The sequence below is a fragment of the Arachis ipaensis genome, chromosome B3 (genome assembly GCF_059453495.1).
Source record: "Arachis ipaensis isolate K30076 ecotype BB chromosome B3, ASM5945349v1, whole genome shotgun sequence".
In the NCBI taxonomy this organism is placed as follows: domain Eukaryota; kingdom Viridiplantae; phylum Streptophyta; class Magnoliopsida; order Fabales; family Fabaceae; genus Arachis; species Arachis ipaensis.
In genome coordinates, this window is record NC_142438.1 from 21,038,874 (window position 1) to 21,063,646 (window position 24,773).

The 24,773-nt window shown below is 36.8% G+C and overlaps 2 protein-coding genes and 1 non-coding gene across 3 annotated transcripts; 2 read left to right on the top strand and 1 right to left on the bottom strand.

The window, feature by feature from the left end:
* The first annotated feature begins 645 nt into the window (after positions 1–645).
* LOC107629892 (protein ULTRAPETALA 1-like) lies at positions 646–4,381 on the top strand. The gene is made up of 3 exons (XM_016332834.3): positions 646–1,254; positions 2,019–2,334; positions 3,580–4,381. The coding sequence occupies exons 1-3, from the start codon at positions 1,047–1,049 to the stop codon at positions 3,752–3,754; spliced, it is 699 nt and encodes a 232-aa protein (XP_016188320.3). The 5' UTR covers positions 646–1,046; the 3' UTR covers positions 3,755–4,381.
* Positions 4,382–4,837: 456 nt separating this feature from the next.
* Positions 4,838–7,857, bottom strand: NAF1 (nuclear assembly factor 1). The gene is made up of 3 exons (XM_016332833.3): positions 7,114–7,857; positions 6,352–6,429; positions 4,838–6,145 (listed from the first exon to the last, which is right to left on the bottom strand). The coding sequence occupies exons 1-3, from the start codon at positions 7,639–7,641 to the stop codon at positions 5,081–5,083; spliced, it is 1,671 nt and encodes a 556-aa protein (XP_016188319.1). The 5' UTR covers positions 7,642–7,857; the 3' UTR covers positions 4,838–5,080.
* A 16,582-nt stretch (positions 7,858–24,439) lies between these two features.
* Positions 24,440–24,546, top strand: LOC148570009 (small nucleolar RNA R71). The gene has a single exon (XR_015908650.1). It is a non-coding gene; the product is annotated as a small nucleolar RNA R71 (small nucleolar RNA).
* Positions 24,547–24,773: the final 227 nt, after the last annotated feature.

A 24,773-nucleotide genomic window follows, 5' to 3' on the forward strand; every position in this document is an offset into this window, starting at 1 on the left:
GATCAATATATAGGCATAGTAACAGTAAGTACTCAAAACAAAACAAAAAGGAACAATCATAATTGCTATTCATTTTTCTTATTTACCAGTTTATATGCTTACCGTGTTCGGAACATATAAGTCATGACTTTATATATCATGATAACGGGCATGAAAAGTGAAAATAATAAATTCTATTTCCAAATAACAATAATAAGGTTGAAGTTTCAATATGAGTATGAGTTCTAACATTAATTTAGGCCAGAAAGCAGATAGTTGATCAACCGAATTGCAGGTTATGCAGATGAGAACAGAATCACTCTCTCATTCTAAAAACCATAACCCCACCTCCTTTTTCTTTTTCAAACTAGTCCACCATTTCTTTAATGCACAAGATCATGAGTAATAATATGAAGATACAAGAAGCCTAAAAGGCTAGAAACTAGAATCCCCCACTCCCCGAAAACCTCATACACTATATGCACTACGCGCATCTATCCAATTATCTAAAAAAATACGTACCATTCAAATTTAAAAAAATATGGTCTTCATCTCTCTCTCAATGTCATATGATGCAAGTAGCATCATAAAGCCACTGTTTTTCACAAACAAAACAAGGAAGGACACATCACACATCACAATTCACAAACGCAAACTAACATTTTTTGTTTCACTATACGCCATCCAGCTCACACTATATTCATTCAAAAATCAAAACACCCCATCACCATTCGCCAACTAACCTCTCTCTCTCTCTCTCTCTCTCTCTCTCTCTCTCTCTCTCTCTCTCTCTCTCTCTCTCTCTCTCAAAACTATATATTCAACGTTTTCTCGGCCAGATCTCTCTCGGAACAACGTGGTGTTTGGCCCTCTCTCTCTCTCTCTCTCTTTTTGGGTACCTTAAAAGCCCGTTATATATCCCTTTTCTTTCGCACACGCCACATTTGTTTTTTCATTTAACTTTCTATATCGAAAACCCCCATCATATCGTTCGATTGTTTTTTTCCGATCGACCCACATCTGTTTGTGACGAAAAACAGAGTCTTTTGGGGGAGATAATAATAATAATGGCGAATGGAGAGAGTGGGGTAGTGGCAGCAATCTTCAGTGAGGATGAGCTGAGTGAGGTGAGTGGCGTGAAGCGAGTTGGTGACTATGTTGAAATCACGTGCGGTTGTACTAGCCACAGGTATGGTGATGCTGTTGGAAGGCTTAGGGTTTTCGTTAATGGCTACCTTGAAATCACTTGTGAATGCACCCCTGGTTGCCAAGAAGGTTCTCTCTCTCTCTCTCTAAATATTTGTTTTGTTTATGAATGTGCATGTGTGTTGTGTGAGGGTTAGTCTTTTTTGATATACACACTTAAAGTGTATGTTGAATTGTCTCAGTGAAACTTGTTTGGGTTTTGATATAACCTATTATATTGTATTGAGCCAGTGGAATGAGAAATGTGGAAAATTCTTCATTAACACGTTTGAAGATAGGTTATTTCTAACTAAGGTTGTACATATTTAATAACATAGCATAATAATATAGAAGCATAACCATGACGGTAGTTTGAGGTGTGATCTTTGTTGCTCCAAGGTCATTAATTCAAGTGTGTTTGGCAGAGTAGAATAGTGTAAGCTTTTAGCTGCTAATATATACAATGTAGTTCTTGGTTTGGAATGTATGATATGCTAATATGTACAATCTAATTTCATTCACTGTGTAGTTAGAACATGATTGACTATGTGCTCCGGTACAGAAGGAATTGAATAGTACCTCTGCTGATTTGGAAATCTTGTTTGCGACAATGCACGATGGTATCATATAGCTTCAACCTAATACATGAAATAGTGACTTGATAATTGAATTTTAGTAGAGATTTTACATGTGATCATGATTGATCTCGAAAGCCATGAAATATTGAATTAGAAAATTTTCTTTATAACAGTGTTTTCCTTCATGTCCTTATTGTATAGTCTCAGTACATGAAATTAGAATGAATACAAATAGCACATTTCATCATTTTAACTGTGTTTTTTTGTTGATGTTAGACAAGTTGAGTCCTTCTGCATTTGAGAAACACTCTGGAAGAGAGACAGCTCGAAAGTGGAAGAACAACATATGGGTAATAGTGAAGGGTGAGAAGGTTCCATTGTTCAAAACAGTGCTACTCAAATACTACAACCAAGTTTCAAAAGCTGCTGCTCTTAAATCCCAAAGTGGAAGGTCACACCGTGATGAGTTTGTTAGGTGCACAGTGTGCAACAAAGAGCGCAGGTTCCGTCTGAGGAGTAAAGAGGAATGCCGAGTTCACCATGATGCTTTGGCAGATGCTAATTGGAAATGTTCTGATCTCCAATATGACAAGTATGCATGTCTTGTTTCTTATCTTTCTCTTGCATTTCAATAGTGGATGCTTTTATTGCTGATATCAATAATAAATGTATGTACATAGCTTGTATTGATTTAGTGTTGATATATATTTAGTAATTAGAGTTAGTAATTAATGTCCTTGTTTTTATTTTGCTTAAGCCTAATCGTGTCTTCCATTTTATACATGATAAATTCATCATTGGATGGGGGTGTTAGTCCAAATTTATTGGTGTGTCCATTAGCTTTGACCTCTTTATATTTGTTTTGTTTTAATCATGGTTAGTTGACTTGAGAGTGAATCTGATCAATTTCCTTTAACTAATAAGAAACATTTTCATGCAAATAGAGAAATGGTTTTTTCACCCTCAATCTTCTTTTCATGAATTAAGATTTAGTTGATTAAAGTCATATAATAATAAAATAAATCAGCTTAGTATAGAAGAAAATATAAGTTCATGTTTCTGAACTTATCTGAATATGAACAAATTAATCCTTTCTAATTATCCAAGGTTATATACTAATAACATACTGTTCCTTCATGTTTGATTTGATGCAGATAATTTTTTAAATACTAGTAGTCAAATCACAATACTGTTCTCTGAGTAACTAATTTACATTGATATGGACATTTTGTATAGTGTCAGAATATATATTATATATATGGTGTAACGTTACTTTAAGTAATGCAAAATATAATAAATAAGTGTTAATTCCATTATTTGATCTCATTATAATGAAAATTTGACATAGTATGTGGTAATATTTTATTGATATCTATGTATGCTAGTACTTGTTAACAGCTATTAGTGATAACCATTAACATCAGTTACTGTGTCTTGGAGATGCTATCATGCATTTATGAAATTATTCTGAAGAACATTTACTAACATCTTACTAATGAAAACAAAGATCAAACTGATGGGGATTTTCCAATTAAGTGTACATTGCATTGCATATATAAATGATTGATTTAAAATCTGAAAATAAGAGAATCTTTTCTATGCTATTAAGATATAAGAAAACAGTATCAGTAGTTCAGTACCAATGAAAATTACAACTTACAAGTACTGGCTTGTTTTCACACAGTGTTTGGCTGTTAAGTTATATGGAATATCTTAAAGTTCTAACTTAGTGTCCTTATCAAAAGATTCAAGTTTTTTGGGCACATTCCTTACTACACTAATGGTGCTGTTATATATTATACTTGATGGAGAATTGATTAATAGTAGCTTCTTTCAGAATTACATGTGATGATGAAGAAGAACGAGGGAGCCGCAGAGTATACAGGGGATGCACTCGCTCTCCGACATGCAAAGGTTGCACCTCCTGTGTCTGCTTCGGCTGCAGCATCTGCCGCTTTTCAGATTGCAGCTGCCAGACTTGTACTGACTTCACAAGCAATGTCAAAGTTTGATATTCATCCATCTTCTTCATATAGGCTTGTTTATGCCTATATCAATATTTTTAATTTTCTAATTGGACTCAACTTCCAGTCTGAGTTCATCAATCATTGTTCTCATTGACTGGATCATAAAATTACAATGTTAGTGATTCTGATTCTGTTCTCTCTCATAATGTTTTACCTAATATAGTCATACATTGATTCTTAGTAGTGAATAAATTTGTTCTAGACCTCCATATTTATCAATAGAAAAAATCAACAGATCAAGAAAGTAGTGGTGTTAATTATGATATACAAGTGATGGTGACATAGTGCGACCAGCTTCGTTGTTTTGGGAATTATTGGGTAGTAGTGTGAAGATTTTGTACCCCAATAATGCCCAAGTTGTTGTGTGTGTATTAATGATTGGACGAGTTACCATAGACAATAACAATGAGTGGAGTGGAGTGGAGTGGAGGAGTTACCATAACCAAGTCATTGTTAAGGGGAGCACTTCACCACATGCTTATATAGGCACTACCTTTAGATGCTCAGAGAGGACTCACTTTCTCCTTTCTTTGCCTTACTAATATCAAATGAAGTGTAAAACATTTTTTATATCTAAAAATACAAGTCACTTCAATGTTGATATGTCTAAAATTGTCGTCTTGGTTTTGTGTTTTAGTTCCTCATCTTTTTATTAGTTTTTTTTTTTTAAATCCGTATTTTCTGTAAACTGATCGTGGGTAATTATATTTATAAAAAAAGATTAAATTATTTACAAGGACAAAAAATAGAAGTTTGGATACTATTATCTATTAAATCTATTTACATCTTTCAAAGTAGTTATAATAACCAAAATTTAGTACTGGTAATTAAAAAAAAATTGATAGAATTAATATTGAAATTTGTCTATAAAAAATTACCTAATTTCTAAATCGATCTCTAAAAGATTTGATCAATCAAAGTAATTTATGAAAGATACAACTATAAATTAAATTAGTCTTTTCATCATTTAGACGATAATATATCACGTTAAATACCATTTAACATGATGACAAAAATTTATTTATAGTATTAACCCAAAAGTGATAGGATGACTTGTTTTGACAAAACTGTTTCGCAACAAAAATCCATTCCGAATCTATTCAAGGAAAACACTTCCAAAACTACTAATTATACATATAACTAAAGTTTTAGACCTCTTCTATTTCAAGAGCTCATTGAATTCATTCTTTTCTTTTAAAAAAAAAATAAAAAGGATAGGTTTTCATCAAATTTACAAGGAAAGCGAAGCACAATCCTTCAAAATCGCCCCAACTCATTGGAATGTGCTACGAGCACACAACACAATAACCTTCACTTGGCTGGTCTCCATCCTTTCCTACCACCCCTACCAGCACCATGAAATGTTTTCCCTCCATTATTACTAGCAGATGCACCCGGATGAAATTGAGGAGGACCACCTCGATTAGGACTAGATTGTGCCGACAATTCATTGTGTGGAAAACCCTGTTGCACCATAGGTGGTTGCTGAATCTGCGGGAAGGGTGGGGAGTTCAACCCAAATGCCATTTGGTGTTGAGCCATAAGCCCCTGCGCATATATGGCGGCTTGTGCAAGTATATTTTGCTGGACCACCCCAGGCAACATTGCTCCCTGAGGCAACTGCTGTTGAAATGGAACTCCGGGCATTGCCATTGGCAACTGATGAGGAAATTGAGTGTTTTGCGGGCACCAAGGCATGCCATTCGTTGGAAATACGTTAGGAATAACAGTAGGCAATGGCTGCTGCGGAAGTGTTGCCCCATTTGTCCAAACTCCATTGGGTGGGATGTTAGGACCTGCGTTTGAGTTTGGAATCGGAAATGGTGGAAATGCAGAAGTTCCGGCAAAAGGGCCTTGTCCTTGGCCTGGAAAAGGTAAACAATTTCTGCGATCATGAGGTGCTGCGGCAGGTGGAGCAGATGCTTTGGGGATGGAAGTTACCGCATGCTTTTGTGGTGAAACCTTCTTTTTATTATGTTTACTCTTACTAGGATTTTGATCATTTGGACCTCTCTTGGCCATTCTTTGCATTCTCCTGTATTCCGCTTCCTTCTCATCATCTGAAAACTCTAATTCATCGGACAACTCTTCGTCGTTTGCACCAGATGCATCATAACCTTTCTTGTAAAGATCCTTGTTATTAAGCACATAATTGGCGAATTCAGGGACGAATGAGATTGAGGTTCCCCCTTGGACCTCAGTGGGTACTTCATTTTCGGAATTGTACCTCACAACATAATATGGATTTTTGACTGGTCCAAAGATTTCGTCAATTAAACCTAGTGGTTTTCTACTTTCAGTTATCCAGAGGATAGAACCTTCGCTAAGAGGATCATGCTTCTCAATTCCTTCCACAATGACTTTAGCACCGAGTTTCTGTAAAATGAGAAACTTGAATGAGATTATTCCAACAATAAACTATACCCTACTAATCTATTTCCACTCGTCATAACGCTAAAACAAACACCTAATTCAAACAGAGGGGTCACCGAGCAACTAAAGAAATTAACGAAATCAACAAAGTGTGTAATAGATTGCTCATTTCATTTCTTTTAATAGTACCAAGGTTCTTGTGAGCTTACCGACATAACAACTCCCACTGGCCGCATCTGATGACTTGGTTCTAAGGTCACATTAATAGGGGGTACCGGAGGGAGATCCTGCAAAAGTTTACACCAATCAAAAGAAATCCCAAAAGCAAAACAAACTTGCAGAATTGCACAAAGCTAGACCTCCAAGTTACTGAAACTAGATGCATGTATCATGCTCAATACAAAGCATTCTTCATCATTAATTCAACATTGCATCAACTGTCAAGGGATTTTCAAATTTTCTTTTGTATTACATTCTAATTTCCATTACTTCCAACTTAATAGAAACTTTCAAAACAATATCCGGAACAAAATATTCCCCCTGAACAAACCAAATAAAAACAAAGATCTTTGAACTGAAATCAAAACAATCCAATCCTCAGTTCCCCACTACAACATTTATGTCATGTGAAAATCCCACACAAGAAAAGACATAATACATGCTACAGAGCCTATATCAGAAGAGCTCAAAGTCGAAAGAGTAACCAGTGCTAATATCAAACTGATTAAACATGACAAGAACATAACAAAAAATTTCTCAGCAAATTTAAACTCATCAGTGTATATGCATAAAGTTCCTATGCGACCAGCATCACATTTACAAACATCTTTAGTTACTAAATAGCTAATAGTTTAATTTACCTTCTCTGTTAAAAGCAGCATTAAAAGATTATATTTTTTTTCCAATGAAGCAGCATTAAAACAAATAAAATCCAAAATCTAAATAGCAAATATAATCAATAACAGTCATACCTCAAGTTCATTCTTTGATTTAATGGGTTCTCCTCCTCCAACATCAGCTTCATCATCATCGCCGTCACCACCATCATCTTCCATGCTCCAACTAACCATCTTTTCTCCATCATCGTCATCATCGGAACCATCAATCTCACCTTCTTCAACTTCTACGTCAGCATCAGCATCTTCCCCATTCTCTTCCTCCTCCTCATCATCATCGTCATCACTGTCATTATCCCCGCTACCGCTTTCCTCAGAACTTGAAGAAGAAGACTCCGACGATGATGACGTGGAACTCTCAGACTCTTCATCACTTTCACTCTCGGCTTCAATTTCAGCTTTAACTTCTGCTTCAGAGGCACCCAATAAGCTGATTTTCTCTACGCCTTCCTCAATGGCGCACCCCAAAGTCTCAACCTTTTCACAGTTTGACTTTATGGGTCCATTGGAATTCGGATAGAGACCCGACTCGTTTGTGTCGGCGAGTGGAACACCGTCGGTGTTGTTGGTCGTGGTGGTGGCGGCGCTGTGTTGGGAATCCATAACAGAGATAGTTGGGTTAGAAAGCAACAAAACTATATTGAATGGAGGAATGAAGAACGAAGAGCGGGAAAGGCTTCAACGTTGAAAGTGAAGAGTGTGCGGTTTGTATTTGCGTTCTGATTTCGATGCTTAAACCCTAGGAGCTCGAGGTTTTTGATAAAAGCAGCTAAAACGAGGGAACATCAATTATGTTTACCCTACGTCGTCGTTTTGTTTATGCTCCCTTTTACTTTTTGCTCCTTGTAAAAGAGGTAATTGCTATTGATGCCAAAAGCTGGCAACACATATCTTACTCGCAGCAAGCTATCCAATCCGCTAAAAATAAAATAGGGTGTCGTGCGAATTTGTTTACAAGTATAGTTCGATGCGGGTTCAGCCAATATTCTACTCACACCTTTAACATATTATATAATATATATATTTAAAAATTATATGTATAATAAAAAAAGTGGATATTAAATTCACAAATTCCTTTTTATAAAAACTCAAACTAATTCACTAAATTAATTATTTAAATTATTAATTTAATATATTTATTATTTAAAAATAATATTGTAAGAACTTAGAATTAGAAAAAAAATGACAAAATATTTATTTTTGTTTGTATTATTTTAATATTTTTAAGAACTTAATAATCATATTATTTTTAATTTTATTATTTTTAATTTTAATTTAAATTTAATTTTTTATTTTTTATTTTATTAATATGTACAAAATATAGAATGATTGAATTATATATTTTTTTAAAAAATTTAATTTTCTTGCGGGTAAGATCGGATAAGATAGGGTTAACAACTTTAAGGTGCGAGTAGGATTAAGATCGAGAGATTCTCAACTCGAGAGTATGGTAAAGTTGAATTTTAAGAACGGTTTCGCTACGTTACCAACAGCATATCTGCCAACTTCTGCCAACTCTTATTTATAATTGTGTTTCATAGAAGTGTGTTTGTAGATGTGTCTAATAAAAATGTATTTTTTATAGCTGTGTTTAATAGAAGTGTATTTATAGATATATTTTCTGGATGTGTTTTTTTATATATGTATTTAAAATATATTAATTATTAGACACATCCATGAACACACTTCCATGAAACACAATTATAAATAAGAGTTGGCAGAAGTTGGCAGATAATATGTTGGTAACCTATACTTTTCCTTTTAAGAAAATTTTCAACCCGCAGGTAGAGTTAGGGTAGAGTTCAAGCCCTAACATACCCTACCAATTGTCCCTAGTGATACTTAATTTACCAAAAATAAATTAAAAATTAATATTTAATTTAAAAAATATAAAAGTAAATAATTTTTAAAAATTTAAAATTTACTACAAAAAAAATAAGTTAGGCAAAATTTAGGTACCAACTCATAGGCACTGTAGAATTAGTCTTTAAACAAACACCTAGATAAACTAATGGATAAGCTCTTTTTAAAGCAGTCATGCTACACATTCATGTAATTTTGTATCCAAGTTCATTCAAGTTGGCCCAACACAAAAAAAAACCCAATACCATTAAATGAAATGTGAAAGACACGCGCCCAACACACACGAAACTGCTCTTGCCCAACCCTTCTTCTCTTCTTCTTCTCTTCTTTCCTGCGCTTCTTCTTCTTCTTCTCACGCCCGTTTACGCACGGAACATCTTCTTCTTCGCCTTTTTCTTCGCGTTCCTCCTCCTCTTCATTCTCCTCCTTCTTTTTCGCGTTCTTTCTTTTTCACGTATTTTCTCCTTATCATCATTCTTTTGTTTTTGTTGCTACTATATTTTTTTGTCTTTTCCTCCTTCTCTCTTTGGTGAAGAAGCAGTAAAAGGTGAGGAGGAAGAGTTTTGAATTGTGCAGAACAGAAATGAACCGAACATATTATTATGGTGAAACAATTGTATAATACTAAATGAATGGAACATTATCCATTATATAAATTCAAATTCGAACATCTTTCTTTCTGCATAATAAACTGAACACGTACTCATGGTGAAACAATTGTATAATATTGAGTGAATGAAACATAATCCATTATATATAATCAAATTCAAACAGCTTTCTGCATAATGAACCGAACACAGTACTCATGGTGAAATAATTGTATAGTACTGAGTGAACGAAACATAATCCATTATATAAAATCAAATTCGAACAGCTTTCTGCATAATGAACCGAATACGTATTCATGGTGAAACAATTGTATAATATTGAGTGAACGAAACATAATCCATTATATAAAAACAAATTCAAATAACTTTCTGCATAATGAACCGAACACAATACTCATGGTGAAACAATTGTATAGTATTGAGTAAACGAAATATAATTCATTATATAAAATCAAATTCAAACAGCTCTACCTACAATTTACAGATTATCAATTTAATTCAATTTAATTCAGTACACCTCCGTCCATTCAATTCAATTCAAATTAGCAATTGCATTCCATTCAATTCGATTCAAAATTGAATAATCCAAACTTCATCAGTTTGATTCATTTCAGAAGAATAATCCAAATCGCTGTCATTCAACTGATTTGAAGTTTAGTCATTCATTGTTTCGATTCAAAAGTACAGATCGAAGAAGAAAACGAAGAAGAATAGGAAGAAGATAAATGCAACGTAAGATGAACACAACCAGAGGAGAACGACGAAGGCAATGCAGATCTTGAGCAAAGCTTTAGGTTGCAACACGTTATATATAGCGCGTGTATGACAAACGAGTGAGGGGGGAGGGGAGTGCGTCTGACCAATATTACTTGGATAACTTGGATGTATTTTTTATATGGATGTAGAGCATTATTTATGCTACACATCCAAGTATTTTTTCATCCAAGTTTTATCCAAGTAGGTCTAACACCAACAAAAACCACTCTCATTAAAAGAGCGTCATTACACGCGCTTCTTCTCCCCTGCGCTTCTTCTTCTTTCAAATACACGCATACGTCATCTTCTTCTTTTTTCAAATTCATGTATACATCCTCCTCCTCCTCCTCCTCCTCCTTCTTCGCGCACACAAATTCTTCTTCTGCTTCTCCTCCTCCTCCTTCTCTTCTTCTTCTTCTCCTCTTTCGTTATCATTATCACCAACAACACCAACATTTTGCTAATGAATTATTTTTTCAACTGAATTGAATGGAATACAATTACTAAATTGAATTGAATTGAATTGAATGGATGCAAGTGTTCTGAATCTGAATCTGAATTGAATTGAATTGAATTGATAATCTCTAAATTATAGATAGAGGTGTTTTAAATTTGATTTTATATAATGGATTATGTTTCGTTCATTCAGTACTATACAATTGTTTCACCATGAGTACGTTTTCAGTTTATTATGCAGAAAGCTGTTTGAATTTGATTTTATATAATGGATTATGTTTTGTTCATTCAGTACTATACAGTTGTTTAACCATGAGTATGTGTTCGGTTCATTATGCAAAAAGTTGTTCGAATTTAAATTTATATAAGGGATAATGTTCCATTCATTTAGTACTATACAATTGTTTCACCAAAATAATATGTTCGGTTCATTGCTATTCTGCACAATTCAAAACACTTCCTCCGCACCTTCTACTGCTTCTTCACTAGGAAGAGAAGGAGAAAAAGACAAAAAAATACAGTATCAACAATAACAAAAGAATGACGATAAGGAGAAAATCGTGAAGAAGAAAGAACGCGTAAAAGAAGGAGAAGAATGAGAAGGAGGAGGCAGAGGAACACGAAGAAGAAGGTGAAGAAGAAGAAGATGCTCCGTGCGTAAACGAGCGTGAGAAGAAGAAGCGCGGGGGAGAAGAGAAGAAGAAGAAGAGAAGAAGCACGAGGAAAGAAGAAAACGGGAAAAGCGCGTGACCTAAAATTGCTTGGATGAACTTGGATGCCAAAATTACTTGGATGTGAAGAATATCTCTAAAATTAATTTTACTTTTTTAAGAGATCTTTTAAAAAAAGATCACTTGAAAAAAATATTTTCGCAAAAACTCACCCAAATAAACTCAAAATTAGATTTTACAGTATCTTTAATAGGGGTGGCAAAAGGACTGAAGCCGCCAAAAAGGATGGATCGAACTAGGATTTGAAACCCGCTAAATAAAAAAATATTCGCAAGTTTTTGCGGGGCGTAGCGGGCCACTCCACCGGGTTAAAGGTTGTTTTATTTTCTATTTATATTAAATAAAAGATATATCAGTGCTACAAAAATTAACAATTATATAATTTTTAAACATATTTTTTATTTTTTTATTTTTTTAATTATTAACTTAGCTTATTTTATTTATATTAATATATATGCTTAAATTATGTGACTTATTTTTTTAAAATAAAGATGATTTTATTGACGGATATTATTTTAAACAATTCTATTAAAATTAAAAATTTAGAAAAAAAATGTATTGTAATTTGACTATTTTTATTTGTATTTAATTTTTAATTATATTTTTTTATTAATTTTTAATTTATTTTAAAGAAGGAATTAAGTGGGCTAGCCCATCAACCTATAGGATGAGTTAGCATCTTAAACCCACTTTACCAGCCCACCCCATTTTTAGAATAGGCCTTGGCGGGGTGGGCGGAGTGGGGCCGGCTTTTCACTTTGTCACCTCTAATCTTCAATGTTAACTTTTATTTTAATTTTGTTTTAGATCTCACAAAGTATTATATTAGTATTTGTAGGATCATATATAATAAGAGTCTTGCTACACATTTAAGCATTTTTAGCAACTAAGTTGGATCAAACCTAGAGTTAATACTCAAAATGACCCCTAAAATTTGACCTCCAACTCAATTTAGCCTTCGAATTACTAATTGACTCAAATTGTACTCTGAAATTTTAAGACGTAGCTCAAGTTGGCCCTTTCGTCCATTTCTGTTACCGAAAAACTGACGTGGCACATGTAGTTGACACCTGGCAACCTCAACAGTTGTCTGATGTGGCGAAATTCTTGTATGCATCAATTTAGCCCCCAATAATTAAAAAAAAAAAACCATAGCAAACCCCATTTCTCCCAAATCATAATCGTTTCTAGTGAATTGGGGAGCAGCAACCAAGCCTTAGGTAGCTCCAGCAGCTAAGCCTCAGACTCTCCACAATCTCACCTCAGTCTCTCAACTCTCTCGTCTCGCACTCACACAACCCGGTCACAACAGCTAACACACTCACACACTGACTGCCACACACAAGCCAGTAATTTGCACTCACATAACACCACGAATCCACACTAATTCCCAATTTGTCATTCGCGCTTCAGTTCTTCATCAGAGCCATGGCGGTGGAGAACCCACAAGATTCGTTGAAGAAGCTCGAGTACTTGTCTCTTGTTTCGAAGGTTTGCACCGAAATAGAGTCTCACACCGGAAATGGTGACAATGTACTCCCCGAGTTCATCACCGAGTTGGGTCAAAGGAGATTGAAGCTGAAGCCAAAGAGAAATATGGTGGTGATAGAGACAGAGAAATACACGGTGAAGATGGGCACAGAGAAAGAGACAGAGATAGAAGGGATAGAAGAGATAGAAGGGACATGTATGATAAATATGATAGAGATGAAAGGCATAGAGATAGGAATAGAGATAAAGATAGAGATAATGATGATTATGATGATGGAAAAGGGGATTCTAGGAGAAGGGGAAGGGATAGAGAGAACGATAGGGGTAGGGATAAGGATAAGGATAGATATGAGAAGCGGAGGAGAGATGGGTGTGAAGAAGAAAATGGTGGTTATGGTGAAGAAGATGGTGGTGGTGACAGGAAAAGTAGGAGGGATCTGAGGCATAGTTGAGGGGGTGAAGTTGAATTGTACAAGGTTTATAAAGGAAGAGGTGATCAGAAGACTTATGCAGAGTTTTTTTTTTTTCAAATTATTGGGGGCTAAATTGATGCATACAAGAATTTTGCCACGTCAAACAACCGTTGAGGCTGCCAGGTGTCAATTACATGTGCATGTCAGCTTTCCGATGATGAAAATAGACGGAAGAGCCAACTTGAGCCACGTCTTAAAATTTTAGGGTACAATTTGAGTCAATTGGTAATTTAAGGGCTAAATTGAGTTGGAGGTCAAACTTCAGGGGTCATTTTGAGTATTAACTCATCAAACCTAACAAAAATCAGTTTCATTAGTGAAAGTGTGTTACATACGCTCCAACTCTCTACTAACGCAAGCAACGAAACATTCCGCTTACCGCGATCTTTAATATGAATATATTCTAAAAAAACGGTTTCTAAAATCACTGATGGTGGCGAAAATCGACCAGTTAAGAAATTTAATAAACAAAATGCGTTGCAAGTACAGTTCTTAACCAGCTAAGATCCGCCTTCTCAATTTAAAAAGGGTTGTCACAAAATTTAGAATTAGAAATACTGGGAGTATGAGTCCCAAGTCGTCTCCCAACGAGTTGCAGGAAAGAGTGCTAATTTATTAATTAGAAATTTTCCAGAAGGTTTGAGTTGGATAATGAGTAATTAGAATAATTGTAAATTAAAGCAATAAAACTAAGAATTATTATTAATATAAAAAGCCTTGACTGGGGAGTTAATTAATTGGAAGTTCTATCCTTGTTGGAATCTTCTCAAGTGTAATGTAAAGCGGTTGTTGTTTTCACTTAGTTAACCCTTACTGAATAAAGGGAAGTCAAGTGATTGAACTGATTCTTATCCACAGATCCTAGCCCTTTCCCTTGGGAAGGTCTAGCGTTAGTAGATACAGAATTAGCCAACAATGTTCAGTTTAACTAAGCACTTGAGCATTCCAACTCAAGTGTCTCCTCTTAATCAATCCCTATGTCAAGTAGAATTTTTACTCCATTGACATGGAATTAACACTCATAAAAATATAAGAATACATAATTAAATGAAATAAAATAAAGACTTAAAATTAATTAAAAATAAAAATAACTATATATATTAATAAATTCAAAATGCAACATACTTAATTGAATAGGATCAATGAATAACAAACAAAAATAAAGGAATAAGGAAACAAACTAAAGTGATGTCTTCACGGAGGTAATGATTCTTCAGCATCCAAAAATCCAAAACAAAAGCATAAACTACTAATGTAAAGCTAATCTAGATTCAGATCTAAAACTAAAAGTAATCCTAATCTCAGTATATCTGAATGTGTGTGGATGCGTCTTGAGTCTCTGCATGTTCCCTAGGTTTAGTCTGTGTTTCTGGGCCGAGAACTAGGTTAAAACGCGGCCTGAAATCGTCTCCAGCGTATTCTGTAATTTCTGCAGATCGCGCAAGTCATGCGTACGCGTCGTCCACGCGTTCGTGTCATTCAGCGATTTTTCTTGTCACGCGTTCGCATCATCCACGCGTTCGCGTCACTGCGATTTCTTCTTTTCGCGCGCTCGCATGAGCCATGCGCTCGCGTCATTGTTCGCTGGTCATCTCCTTGGTTTCTTGTGTTCCTTTCATTTTTGCAAGCTTCCTCTCCATTCTCTAAGCCATTCTTGCCCTATTAAGCCTGAAACACTTAACACACAGATCACGACATCGAATGGATAAAGGAGAATTAAAATACATAGTTAAAAGTTCTCTAGGAAGCAAGTTTTCAACCATGGAACAATTTTGGGAAGGAATTGTAATATCATGCTAATCATATGAATAAGTGGGTAAAGACTTGATAAAACCACTCAATTAAACACAATATAAATCATAAAATAATAGTTTATCAACCTCCCCACACTTAAACAATAGCATGTCCTCATGCTTAGTTTAAGGAGATAAAATGAATGAGTAGGGAAATGTAAAACTCATGCAATGCAATGCAACCTATATATATGAATGCAACTATATGATTCTTGTCTACTTGGTTAAAAGGAAACAAGCTCTTCAAGACAAATATAAATTAGATTTCACTAATTCAAATTATATAGTAAAAACAGGTAACATTGTAAGAAGACAGCTCATGAAAGTAGGGAACATAGAATCAAGCACTGAACCCTCACTGATGGTGTATGTGCACTCTAGTCTCTCAAGTGTATAGGGTAATCACTCTACTCTTCTCTAATTATGCTTTCTAAATTTTATTTTTCACCTAACCAATCAACAATATTTAATGTACCAATGCAAAATCATGAGGTCTTTTCAAGGTTGTAATGGGGCTAAGGTAAGGGTGAGGGTATATATATGGCTAAGTGAGCTAAAATATGAATCTTTGACTAACCTGAGCTTTCACCTAACATACATATACTCTATGTAATTCTAATTCATGCCTAGCTTCCCATAATTTTTACTTTTGCATTACATACTCATGTGTTAACCTTTTATCTTAACTTGTATCACATATGCATTGGGGATTTACTTAACTTAGAATTGGGGTAATTTTGTCCCCTTATTTATTTAAATATTTATTGAATATTTTTGGATTTTTTTAACTAGGAAAATAAACATAGCTTATCAATGCACATGGATTTTTAATTTTTCTAGTTTCACATGAGTAGGTACCCAAATTCCCATTATTTTATCATGACACATTCCCTTATTAACCCATGTTCCCACAATTTTCCCATACTTAATTAACACACAATTTCTATCTTAAGCTAACCAAAGATTCAATTGGAATATTTAATTGTTTTTCTGCTTAAGGCTAGTAATGTGGTAAAATATAGAACAGATGGGATTTAAAAGGCTCAAAGTGGCTAACAAAGGTAATTTAAAGGGTAAGCTTATTTGGGATAAGTGAGCTTAAATGAATAATGGCCTCAATCATATGCATGCATATAAATACATTAAACATTGGACATATAGGATGAAACAAAATAAAGATTACAATCATAGAGAAGTAAACACACAAGAATAAAATATTTATGGTTAAATAATGTAACCATGTAATTAGACTCAAAATCTCACGGGTTGTGTGTTCTTAGCTTTTTAAACTATGTTCCAATTACAACTTCTAACAAGTTTAACACAAAAGATTTATTTTAAATTAGTGAAAATTTTCAAAAATAGGGTCTTAAAAAGAAACTTATTATTTTTCAATCAAGTAGAACATGCATGCAAATAATTACTACTGTGCAATTTATCCTATTCTACAAAAGAAAAATTAACTAAATATACTAATTTATTGGTGTTTAAGGAAAAGAGATTACCTCTGGAAGTCAGGTACTGACCGACCTCCCCACACTTAAGGCTTTGCACCGTCCTCGATGCCATCTATCAGGAACAGAGGGGGGTTGGTAGCAGTATTTCCACCATCGGGACCGTCATGGATCCCTATGCTTGTAAATGAAGTGGAGTCCGGGGTGTCTGGGTCTTCTCTAGGTGGTTGGCTTCCAACAATCAGCTTCTTGAGGTATGTAAATTTGCGCTTGTTACGGCGCTCTCTTTGCTTTCCTTTCTGTTCAAGCCGGTCTAGCTTCTCAAGGATCTTGTGGAGTAGTTGGTTTGTTGAAGGTGCTTGTGGTGTGGAAGAAGAAGGGGTATCTTCTGCTGGTTCTGTGCTCTGGTTGATAGTGGCTGCTGGAGGTCTGATATACTTCCCGTTAGGGACGTATTGATCATCTCGTGGAATCATGGCTTTGGTATCCCCAGCTCTATAGGAGATTCCGGCTGCTGAGATGAGATCTGAAACTAAGGCGGGAAAGGGTAGGTTGCCCGCAATTTGTATGTGTCCCATAGCATGCCGAATGTGTCTTGATAAATTGAGGTGATGGTCTGTAAGGATACACCAGAGTAAAACAGCCATGTCCGCAGTGAAAGAGGACTCATGAGTGCTCGGAAAGACGTAATGGGACATGATCTGTGCCCATACTCGAGCCTCCAAGGTAAGTGCTGAAGCTAATATGCCCTTAGGTCGGGAACGATGGTATCTGTAGATCCATAGGCTGCCAGGTTGTGCGATAACTTTGAGAACGACGTCCCAGTCAAATTGGTATGTCTGGCGCTTGAGTGGGGCTTCTTGGAATGCGTCCAATCCTTCTGGATCAGGAGAAAGATCTAAGGCTCGTTGAATGGCTTCTTCTGTTATAGGGACTTGCTTTTGACGGACATAGACAGACTGCATGATTGGCATGTGAAAATTTGAGTAGAACACTACTACCCATGATAGATTAACCTGCCGTGGCTGTCTCCGTAGGAATTTCTATTGTCTTTGTTCAATGCGGGGCTCAAAAATGTCAGCAATGTTGGTTGGGAGGATGAGAAGATACTCATTGTTATAATTCCTTTCAGCTAGGATGGGGAACATCTGCTCATAGTAGCGGTTAGTGAACCGCGCAGTGTCCTTTGCTGGGAAGGCTTTTTTTTTTTCATCGACCTTGATGATCCTCTTGATTCATTTTGTTGAGGGTTTCACTGCTGCTGAAGATGGTTCTGCCATTAATGTTCTTTTTGTTCCTCTCCTTGCTGGTGGTTTGGGAGTAGCTTTCTCTTTGCCTTTCTTGGTGGCCATCCTGAAAAAGGAAAGAGGTAAGTACGAAAAAGGAAAGAGGTAAGTACATGTAAAGCTAAGGGTTCGAGTAAGGGAGCGAACATTATGGGTGATAATCAATGCACGGTAAAGAGGAATGTCGTTAACACATGGTCTAGACTACATGTGACAAGTTCATCAAAGGTAATATAGCAAGTGCATGTGATGGCAATTAAATGCAAGATGTTTATTGGCATGCCGGCAAAGGCATGAGTAGCATAGATCAAGCATTCAATGTCCAAGTTAGATTACCAAGCCTTTCAAACTAATAATCTGTTTGTATTGACAATTATATTTAATTAATAAAATATAAAAGGGGTTTTGTGAAAAAACAGGCTTTAAAGTAATAGAATAGAATAATTTAGAATAATACACAATGCCATACGGGCTTTTTCACAAACACCTAGCATGCATGGTAAATATGTTATTGGAAATAGGAATTTGAACATGCAAGCAACCCTTATGAAAAGTAATATATAATTGTCAAACAATTCCACAATAACTCACAAGCAAAAATTATAAAAGAAAATAATCACCTAATTAATTTGCTAACACCAATTAAAGGAATAAAAAGAAAGAAAAGAAAATATAGATAATGAAAGTGAAAAGAAAAAGAAAACATAAATAAAAATAATAAAGGAAAAGTAAAAAGTAAAGAAAGAAAGAAAAGAACCTTGATAATGGATGTGAAAAATAAAGAAGAAGAAAGGAAAAAGTGAGAATGAGTAGAGAAGGAAGAAGGGGGAAGAAAGAAATAATAAGGGAAAAGAAAAATTAGGATTTGGGGAAGAAAAGATAAGATATTTTGGCTGATGTGGATAATCTGTGCGCCGCATGTGACGCGGACGCGTGATGTGTGATTTTTGTCAAGTGACGCAGACGCGTGGGTCACGCGGTCGCGTGACTTGATTTATGCGAATGGCGCGAGGGCAGCCATGCGTTCGCGCAACTCTCTGTTTCAAACCCATTTTGCCAAAAATTTGGGGTGACACGATCGCGTGAATGGCCATATTTGGAGGATGACGCGGCTGCGTGGGGCACGCGATCGCATGATGGGGCTGGTGCTTCCAGCATCATTCCAGCCCAGCTCCATCGCAACTTGCTGTCATACACCTTTTTTACGTCGATTTTTAGGGGCACGCGGTCGCGTGGGTGACGCAGACGCGTGGGAGGCTATTTTTCCAAAATGACGTGGCCGCGTGGGTCACGTGGTCGCGTGGGCATGTTTGTGCCTAAGGCACGCCTCCAGCCACGCTTTCGCGTGACTTTCTGTTTACTCTTCTTTTCTTCCTAATGCACTTCTGTTTGTGCTCTTTTTTTTTTTAAAGATATACAGAATGCAAATACAACTGTAAACTATATACAGCTATATGCTGAGATTATGAGAAGAGTCATCATCATAAATGAAAATAGAACAAAGTAAAATAAAATAAAACTAAGACTGAAAAAGAACGATCATACCATGGTGGGTTGTCTCCCACCTAGCACTTTGCTTTTACGTCCTTAAGTTGGACGCTCGTTAGGCTCATTCTGCTTCTGTTGGTGGGTCTTCCAAGAGGAAAACCTCTAGTTCTTTGTTATTCTTCATCTTCTCACCATGATAAAGCTTCAGGCGATGTCTATTGACCTTTAAGAATTTGGAGCTAGAAGGATGACGCAGGTGGAAAACTCCGTATGGCTCTGCCTTTTCTACTCTGTATGGACCTTCCCATCTTGATCTCAGTTTGCCTGGCATAAGCCTCAGTCTGGAGTTATAAAGAAGAACTAACTCCCCTGGTCTGAATTCTCTCCTTTTTATGTGCTTGTCATGGAAAGCCTTCATCTTTTCTTTGTATCTCCTGGAGTTGTCATATGCTTCTAGGCGAAGATTCTCCAGTTCTGCTAGTTGCAGCTTTCTTTCAGCACCAGCTTTCTCAAGATTTATGTTGCACTCCCTCACAGCCCAGAAAGCCTTGTGTTCCACCTCTACTAGAAGATGGCAAGCCTTTCCGTATACTAAGCGGAAGGGGCTCATCCCAATGGGTGTCTTGTATGCTGTTCTATATGCCCAGAGTGCATCTTGTAGCTGACACTCCAGTCCTTCCTATGAGGTTTTACTATCTTTTCCAGAATATGTTTTATCTCTCTGTCGGAGACTTTTGCTTGCCTATTGGTCTGGGGATGGTAAGCTGTTGCTACTTTGTGAATTATCCCATGCCTCTTTAGTAATCCTGTTAGTCTCCTGTTACAAAAGTGAGTGCCTTGATCACTCACGATTTCTCGTGGTGATCCAAAACGGCAAATAATATGATTTTTAACAAAGGAAACAATAGTGTTAGCATCATCAGTACGGGTAGGAATTGCTTCCACCCATTTAGAAACATAATCTACAGCTAACAGTATATAAAAATAACCATTAGAATTTGAAAATGGACCCATGAAGTCAATGCCCTAAACATAAAAAATTTCACAGAAAAGCATAATCTGTTGAGGCATCTCATCCCTCTTGGATATATTACCAAACCTTTGGCATGGGGAACAAGATTTACAAAATTTAGCAGCGTCTTTAAAAAGAGTAGGCCACCAGAATCCACAGTCTAGAATTTTTCTAGCTGTTCTTTGAGGGCCAAAATGTCCTCCACTCTCAGATGAGTGGCAGGCCTCTAAAATGGACGGAAATTCTGATTGAGGCACACATCGTCTAATTACCTGGTCAGCACCACACCTCCATAAATATGGATCATCCCATATAAAATATTTAGACTCGCTTTTCAGCTTGTCTCTTTGATGCTTAGTGAAATTTGGAGGAAAAGTGTGGCTAACTAGATAATTAGCTACAGGTGCATACCAAGGAACTATCTCAGATACTGCATGTAAGCTATCAAATGAGAAATTATCATTTATAGGAGTGGAATCATCCTTAATGTGCTCAAGGCGACTCAAGTGGTCTGCCACTAAATTCTGGTTACCACTTCTATCCTTGATTTCTAAATTAAATTCTTGCAGCAGCAGTATCCAACGTATTAGCCTTGGTTTGGACTCCTTTTTAGCTAATAGATATTTTAGAGCTGCGTGGTCTGAGTACACTATTACCTTAGTACCAAGTAAATAGGCTCGAAATTTATCCAAAGCAAAAATAATAGCAAGAAGCTCTTTTTCAGTAGTAGTGTAATTAGATTGAGCAGCATCTAAAGTCTTGGATGCATAAGCAATTACAAAAGGATCCTTACCTTCGCGCTGAGCCAGCGCTGCTCCTACAGCATGGTTGGAAGCATCACACATGATTTCAAATAGCTGGCTCCAGTCTGGTCCTCTTACAATTGGAGCTTGAATTAGAGTGATCTTCAGCTTATCAAATGCCTGCATACAATCCTCACTGAACTCGAACTCAATATCTTTCTGCAGCAATCTGGATAAAGGTAATGCTACCTTAGTGAAGTCCTTAATGAATCTCCTGTAAAAACCTGCGTGGCCAAGGAACGAATGGACTTCCCTCACGAAGGAGGGGTAAGGTAAACTATAAATGACATCCACCTTTGCTGGATCTACAGAAATACCAGTATTAGACACAACATGTCCTAGTACAATTCCTTGTTTTACCATAAAGTGACATTTTTCAAAATTTAACACAAGGTTTGTACTAACACACCTGTCTAATACTTTAGATAAACTATCCAAGCAAAGGCTAAATGAATCACCATATATGCTAAAGTCGTCCACAAAAACTTCCATACAGTTCTCAATGAGATCAGAGAAATGACTCATCATGCATCTTTGGAAAGTAGCAGGTGCATTACACAAACCGAAAGGCATTCTTTTATAAGCATAAGTTCTAAAGGGGCATGTAAAAGTGGCCTTCTCCTGATCTTCAGGAGCTATATGAATTTGAAAGTAGCCTGTATAGCCATCTAAAAAATAATAATGAGATTTACCTGACAGGCGATCAAGCATTTGATCAATGAATGGCAAGGGGTAATGATCCTTGCGAGTGGCTTGGTTGAGACGCCTATAGTCAATGCAAACTCTCCATGAATTCTGCACTCTAGTTGTCAGGAGCTCTCCATGCTCATTCTTTACTGTCGTGACTCCAGACTTCTTGGGCACTACTTGTACTGGGCTGACCCATTCACTATCTGAGATCGGGTAAATGATATCTGCTTCAAGTAGCTTGGTCACTTCCTTCTTGACAACTTCTAAGATGTGGGATTCAATCTTCTTTGAGGCTAACAGATAGGCTTTTCTCCCTCTTCTAAGAATATTCTATGCTCACAAATTTGGGGACTGATGCTTACTATATCCACCAAGCTCCATCCAATTGCTTTCTTATGTTTTCTTAGCACATTAAGCAGTTGCTCTTCTTGTTGAGAGGTGAGTTCCTTTGCAATGATAATTGGAAACTTCGGCTTGTCCTCAAGGTAAGCATACTTGAGGTGTGGAGGGAGGGGCTTTAATTCTAATTTCTGCTCATAGCTAGGCTCTGGATCATCGGGGGCTGGTGATAATGGTAAAGGGTCTTCATTGTTTTCAGAAAGTGTCCCCACACTTGGACCTTGCTCCATGTGCTTCTCTTCCATTTCTTCTTGGTGAACTTCAGCTACAGTTTCATCAATAATATCGCACTGAAAGATAGAATGATCTTTCGGAGGGTGCTTCATAGCTTTATTTAAACTAAAACTCACTGTTCTGCCATCTATCTCAAAGGAGTAAGTTCCTGAGAATGCGTCCAGCTTGAACTTTGAAGTTTTCAGGAATGGTCTTCCAAGTAGGATTGACGACGGTCTTCCTGAGTCATTAGGGGGCATTTCCAGGATATAGAAGTCAATGGGGAATGTGAGCCCCTTAATGCTCACTAATACATCTTCAGCAATTCCAACTACTGTAATAATGCTTTTATCTGCTAACACAAAACGAGCTGCCGACCTTTTTAAGGGAGGGAGCCTCAAAGTATCATATATAGACAAAGGCATTATACTAACACACGCTCCTAAGTCACACATGCAGTCAGAAAAAATTACACCTCCAATGGTACAGTTAACCATACATGGACCTGGATCACTACATTTTTCAGGTATACCTCCCATTAAAGCAGATATAGAACTACCTAAAGGAATAGTTTCTAATTCATTAATTTTATCTTATGTATGCACAAATCCTTTAGAAACTTTGCATATTTAGGTACCTGTTGAATAACATCAAAAGGGGAATAGTTACCTCGACCTTTTTGAATATCTCTACCATTTTGGGATCAAGTTCCATCTGCTTTCTGGGCTTCCTTGCAAGTTGTGGGAATGGGATATGAATGGCATTACTTGCAGCTTCTGCATCCTTTGATATTTCATTTTGTGGTTGAGCTGCTTCTTCTTCAACTATGTTTTGTACGTCTTCTTCCTCTTCAGCATCTTCCACTTCCACTACATCCTCAGCTGGGACATGTTCTAGTGAGCTTGGCTCCTCATGGTTCCTCTCTTGTAGTGTGGTTCCGGACCTTAAAGTGATGGCATTGATGCTACCTTTGAGATTAGGTAGGGGTTGAGAAGGAATTCCACTGGAGCTTGAAGGTTGATTAGTGGAATTTGGTGATAAATCTAACCAGGAGACGAGAGCTTGTAAAATGGCAGTCATACTGTTTAAAGTAGAGTTCAGCTGCGTCTGCATGTCTTGTTGCCCTTGTGCAAGAGAACGGAGTATCTCGTCATTTGATGAAGAATTGGAGTAAGTGATCTGAGGAACCTGCTGTTGGTTTTGCTGGGGTCCTTGGGGCTGTCTTAGGTGAGGTGCTCTGTAAGGTTGGTTCTGATTTTGCTGTCTGTTGTTATTATTGTTATTCCACCTCTGGTTTTCATTGTTGTCTCTGCCTCCTCTGTTGTAGTTGTCCCTCCAACCTTGGTTGGAGTTATCTTGCCATCCTTGATTATAGTTTCCACCTTGGTTGTAGTTGCCACCTTGGTTGTAGTTGCCACCTTGTTGATTGTATCCTTGATTTGGGCGGTCATAGAAGTTATGAGTGGCTGCCATAGTGTTGTCTTCCTGTTGGAGCTGTGGACATTCATCAGTATAATGACTATAATCAGCACAGATCTCGTATACTCTTTGTGGAACCAACTGTTGGCTTTGCTGTGGTGGGGAAGGCTGAGCTTTATGTCTTTGTTGTTGGTTTATCTACATCTGTTTCAGTAGGTTGGTCATTTCACATATGCTCTGGGTAAGAGCAGTAGTTTCAACGCTAGAGGAAATCTCTGCAACAACTTTTGAGTGGCTACGCCTCTGCCTGTGATTTCTAGTAGACTCAGCTAAGTCGCTGATCAGTTGCCATGCTTCATCTGCGGTCCTATACTTTTTCAGGGAACCATTACTAGCACCATCCAGTGTTGTCTTATCCTGGGGGTTCATGCCTTGAGTGAAGTAGCTGATCAATACCAGTCTATCAATGATGTGATGGGGGCATGCGTCTAGTAGATTGTTGAAGCGCTCCCAGTATTCATAGAGAGTCTCAGATTCGCCCTGAACAATCATTGAAATCTCTTTCCTCAATCTATCAGTAACTTCAGCTAGAAAGTATTTTTCCAAAAATTCTCTTCTAAGCGTATCCCAGTTAGTAACAGTCGCTTCAGGTTGGGTGTAGTACCATTCTCTCGCCTTTTTCTCAAGAGAAAACGGGAAAGCGGTTAACAGAATAGAGGTTTCATCTGCACCATGACGCCTAACAGTAGAACAGGCTGTTTGAAAATCCCTAAGGTGCTTGATAGGCTGTTGAGCAGGTA

What these genes read in the sequence shown, in the direction of transcription:
- LOC107629892 (XM_016332834.3), top strand. Translation starts at nt 1,047, where the DNA reads ATGGCGAATGGAGAGAGTGGGGTAGTGGCAGCAATCTTCAGTGAGGAT. An exon ending in CACCCCTGGTTGCCAAGAAG is followed by an intron (nt 1,255 to 2,018) that starts GTTCTCTCTCTC and finishes TGTTGATGTTAG; the next exon opens with ACAAGTTGAGTCCTTCTGCA. An exon ending in TCTGATCTCCAATATGACAA is followed by an intron (nt 2,335 to 3,579) that starts GTATGCATGTCT and finishes AGCTTCTTTCAG; the next exon opens with AATTACATGTGATGATGAAG.
- NAF1 (XM_016332833.3), bottom strand. Translation starts at nt 7,641, where the DNA reads ATGGATTCCCAACACAGCGCCGCCACCACCACGACCAACAACACCGAC. An exon ending in AATCAAAGAATGAACTTGAG is followed by an intron (nt 6,430 to 7,113) that starts GTATGACTGTTA and finishes AAACTTTTGCAG; the next exon opens with GATCTCCCTCCGGTACCCCC. An exon ending in CAGTGGGAGTTGTTATGTCG is followed by an intron (nt 6,146 to 6,351) that starts GTAAGCTCACAA and finishes CTCATTTTACAG; the next exon opens with AAACTCGGTGCTAAAGTCAT.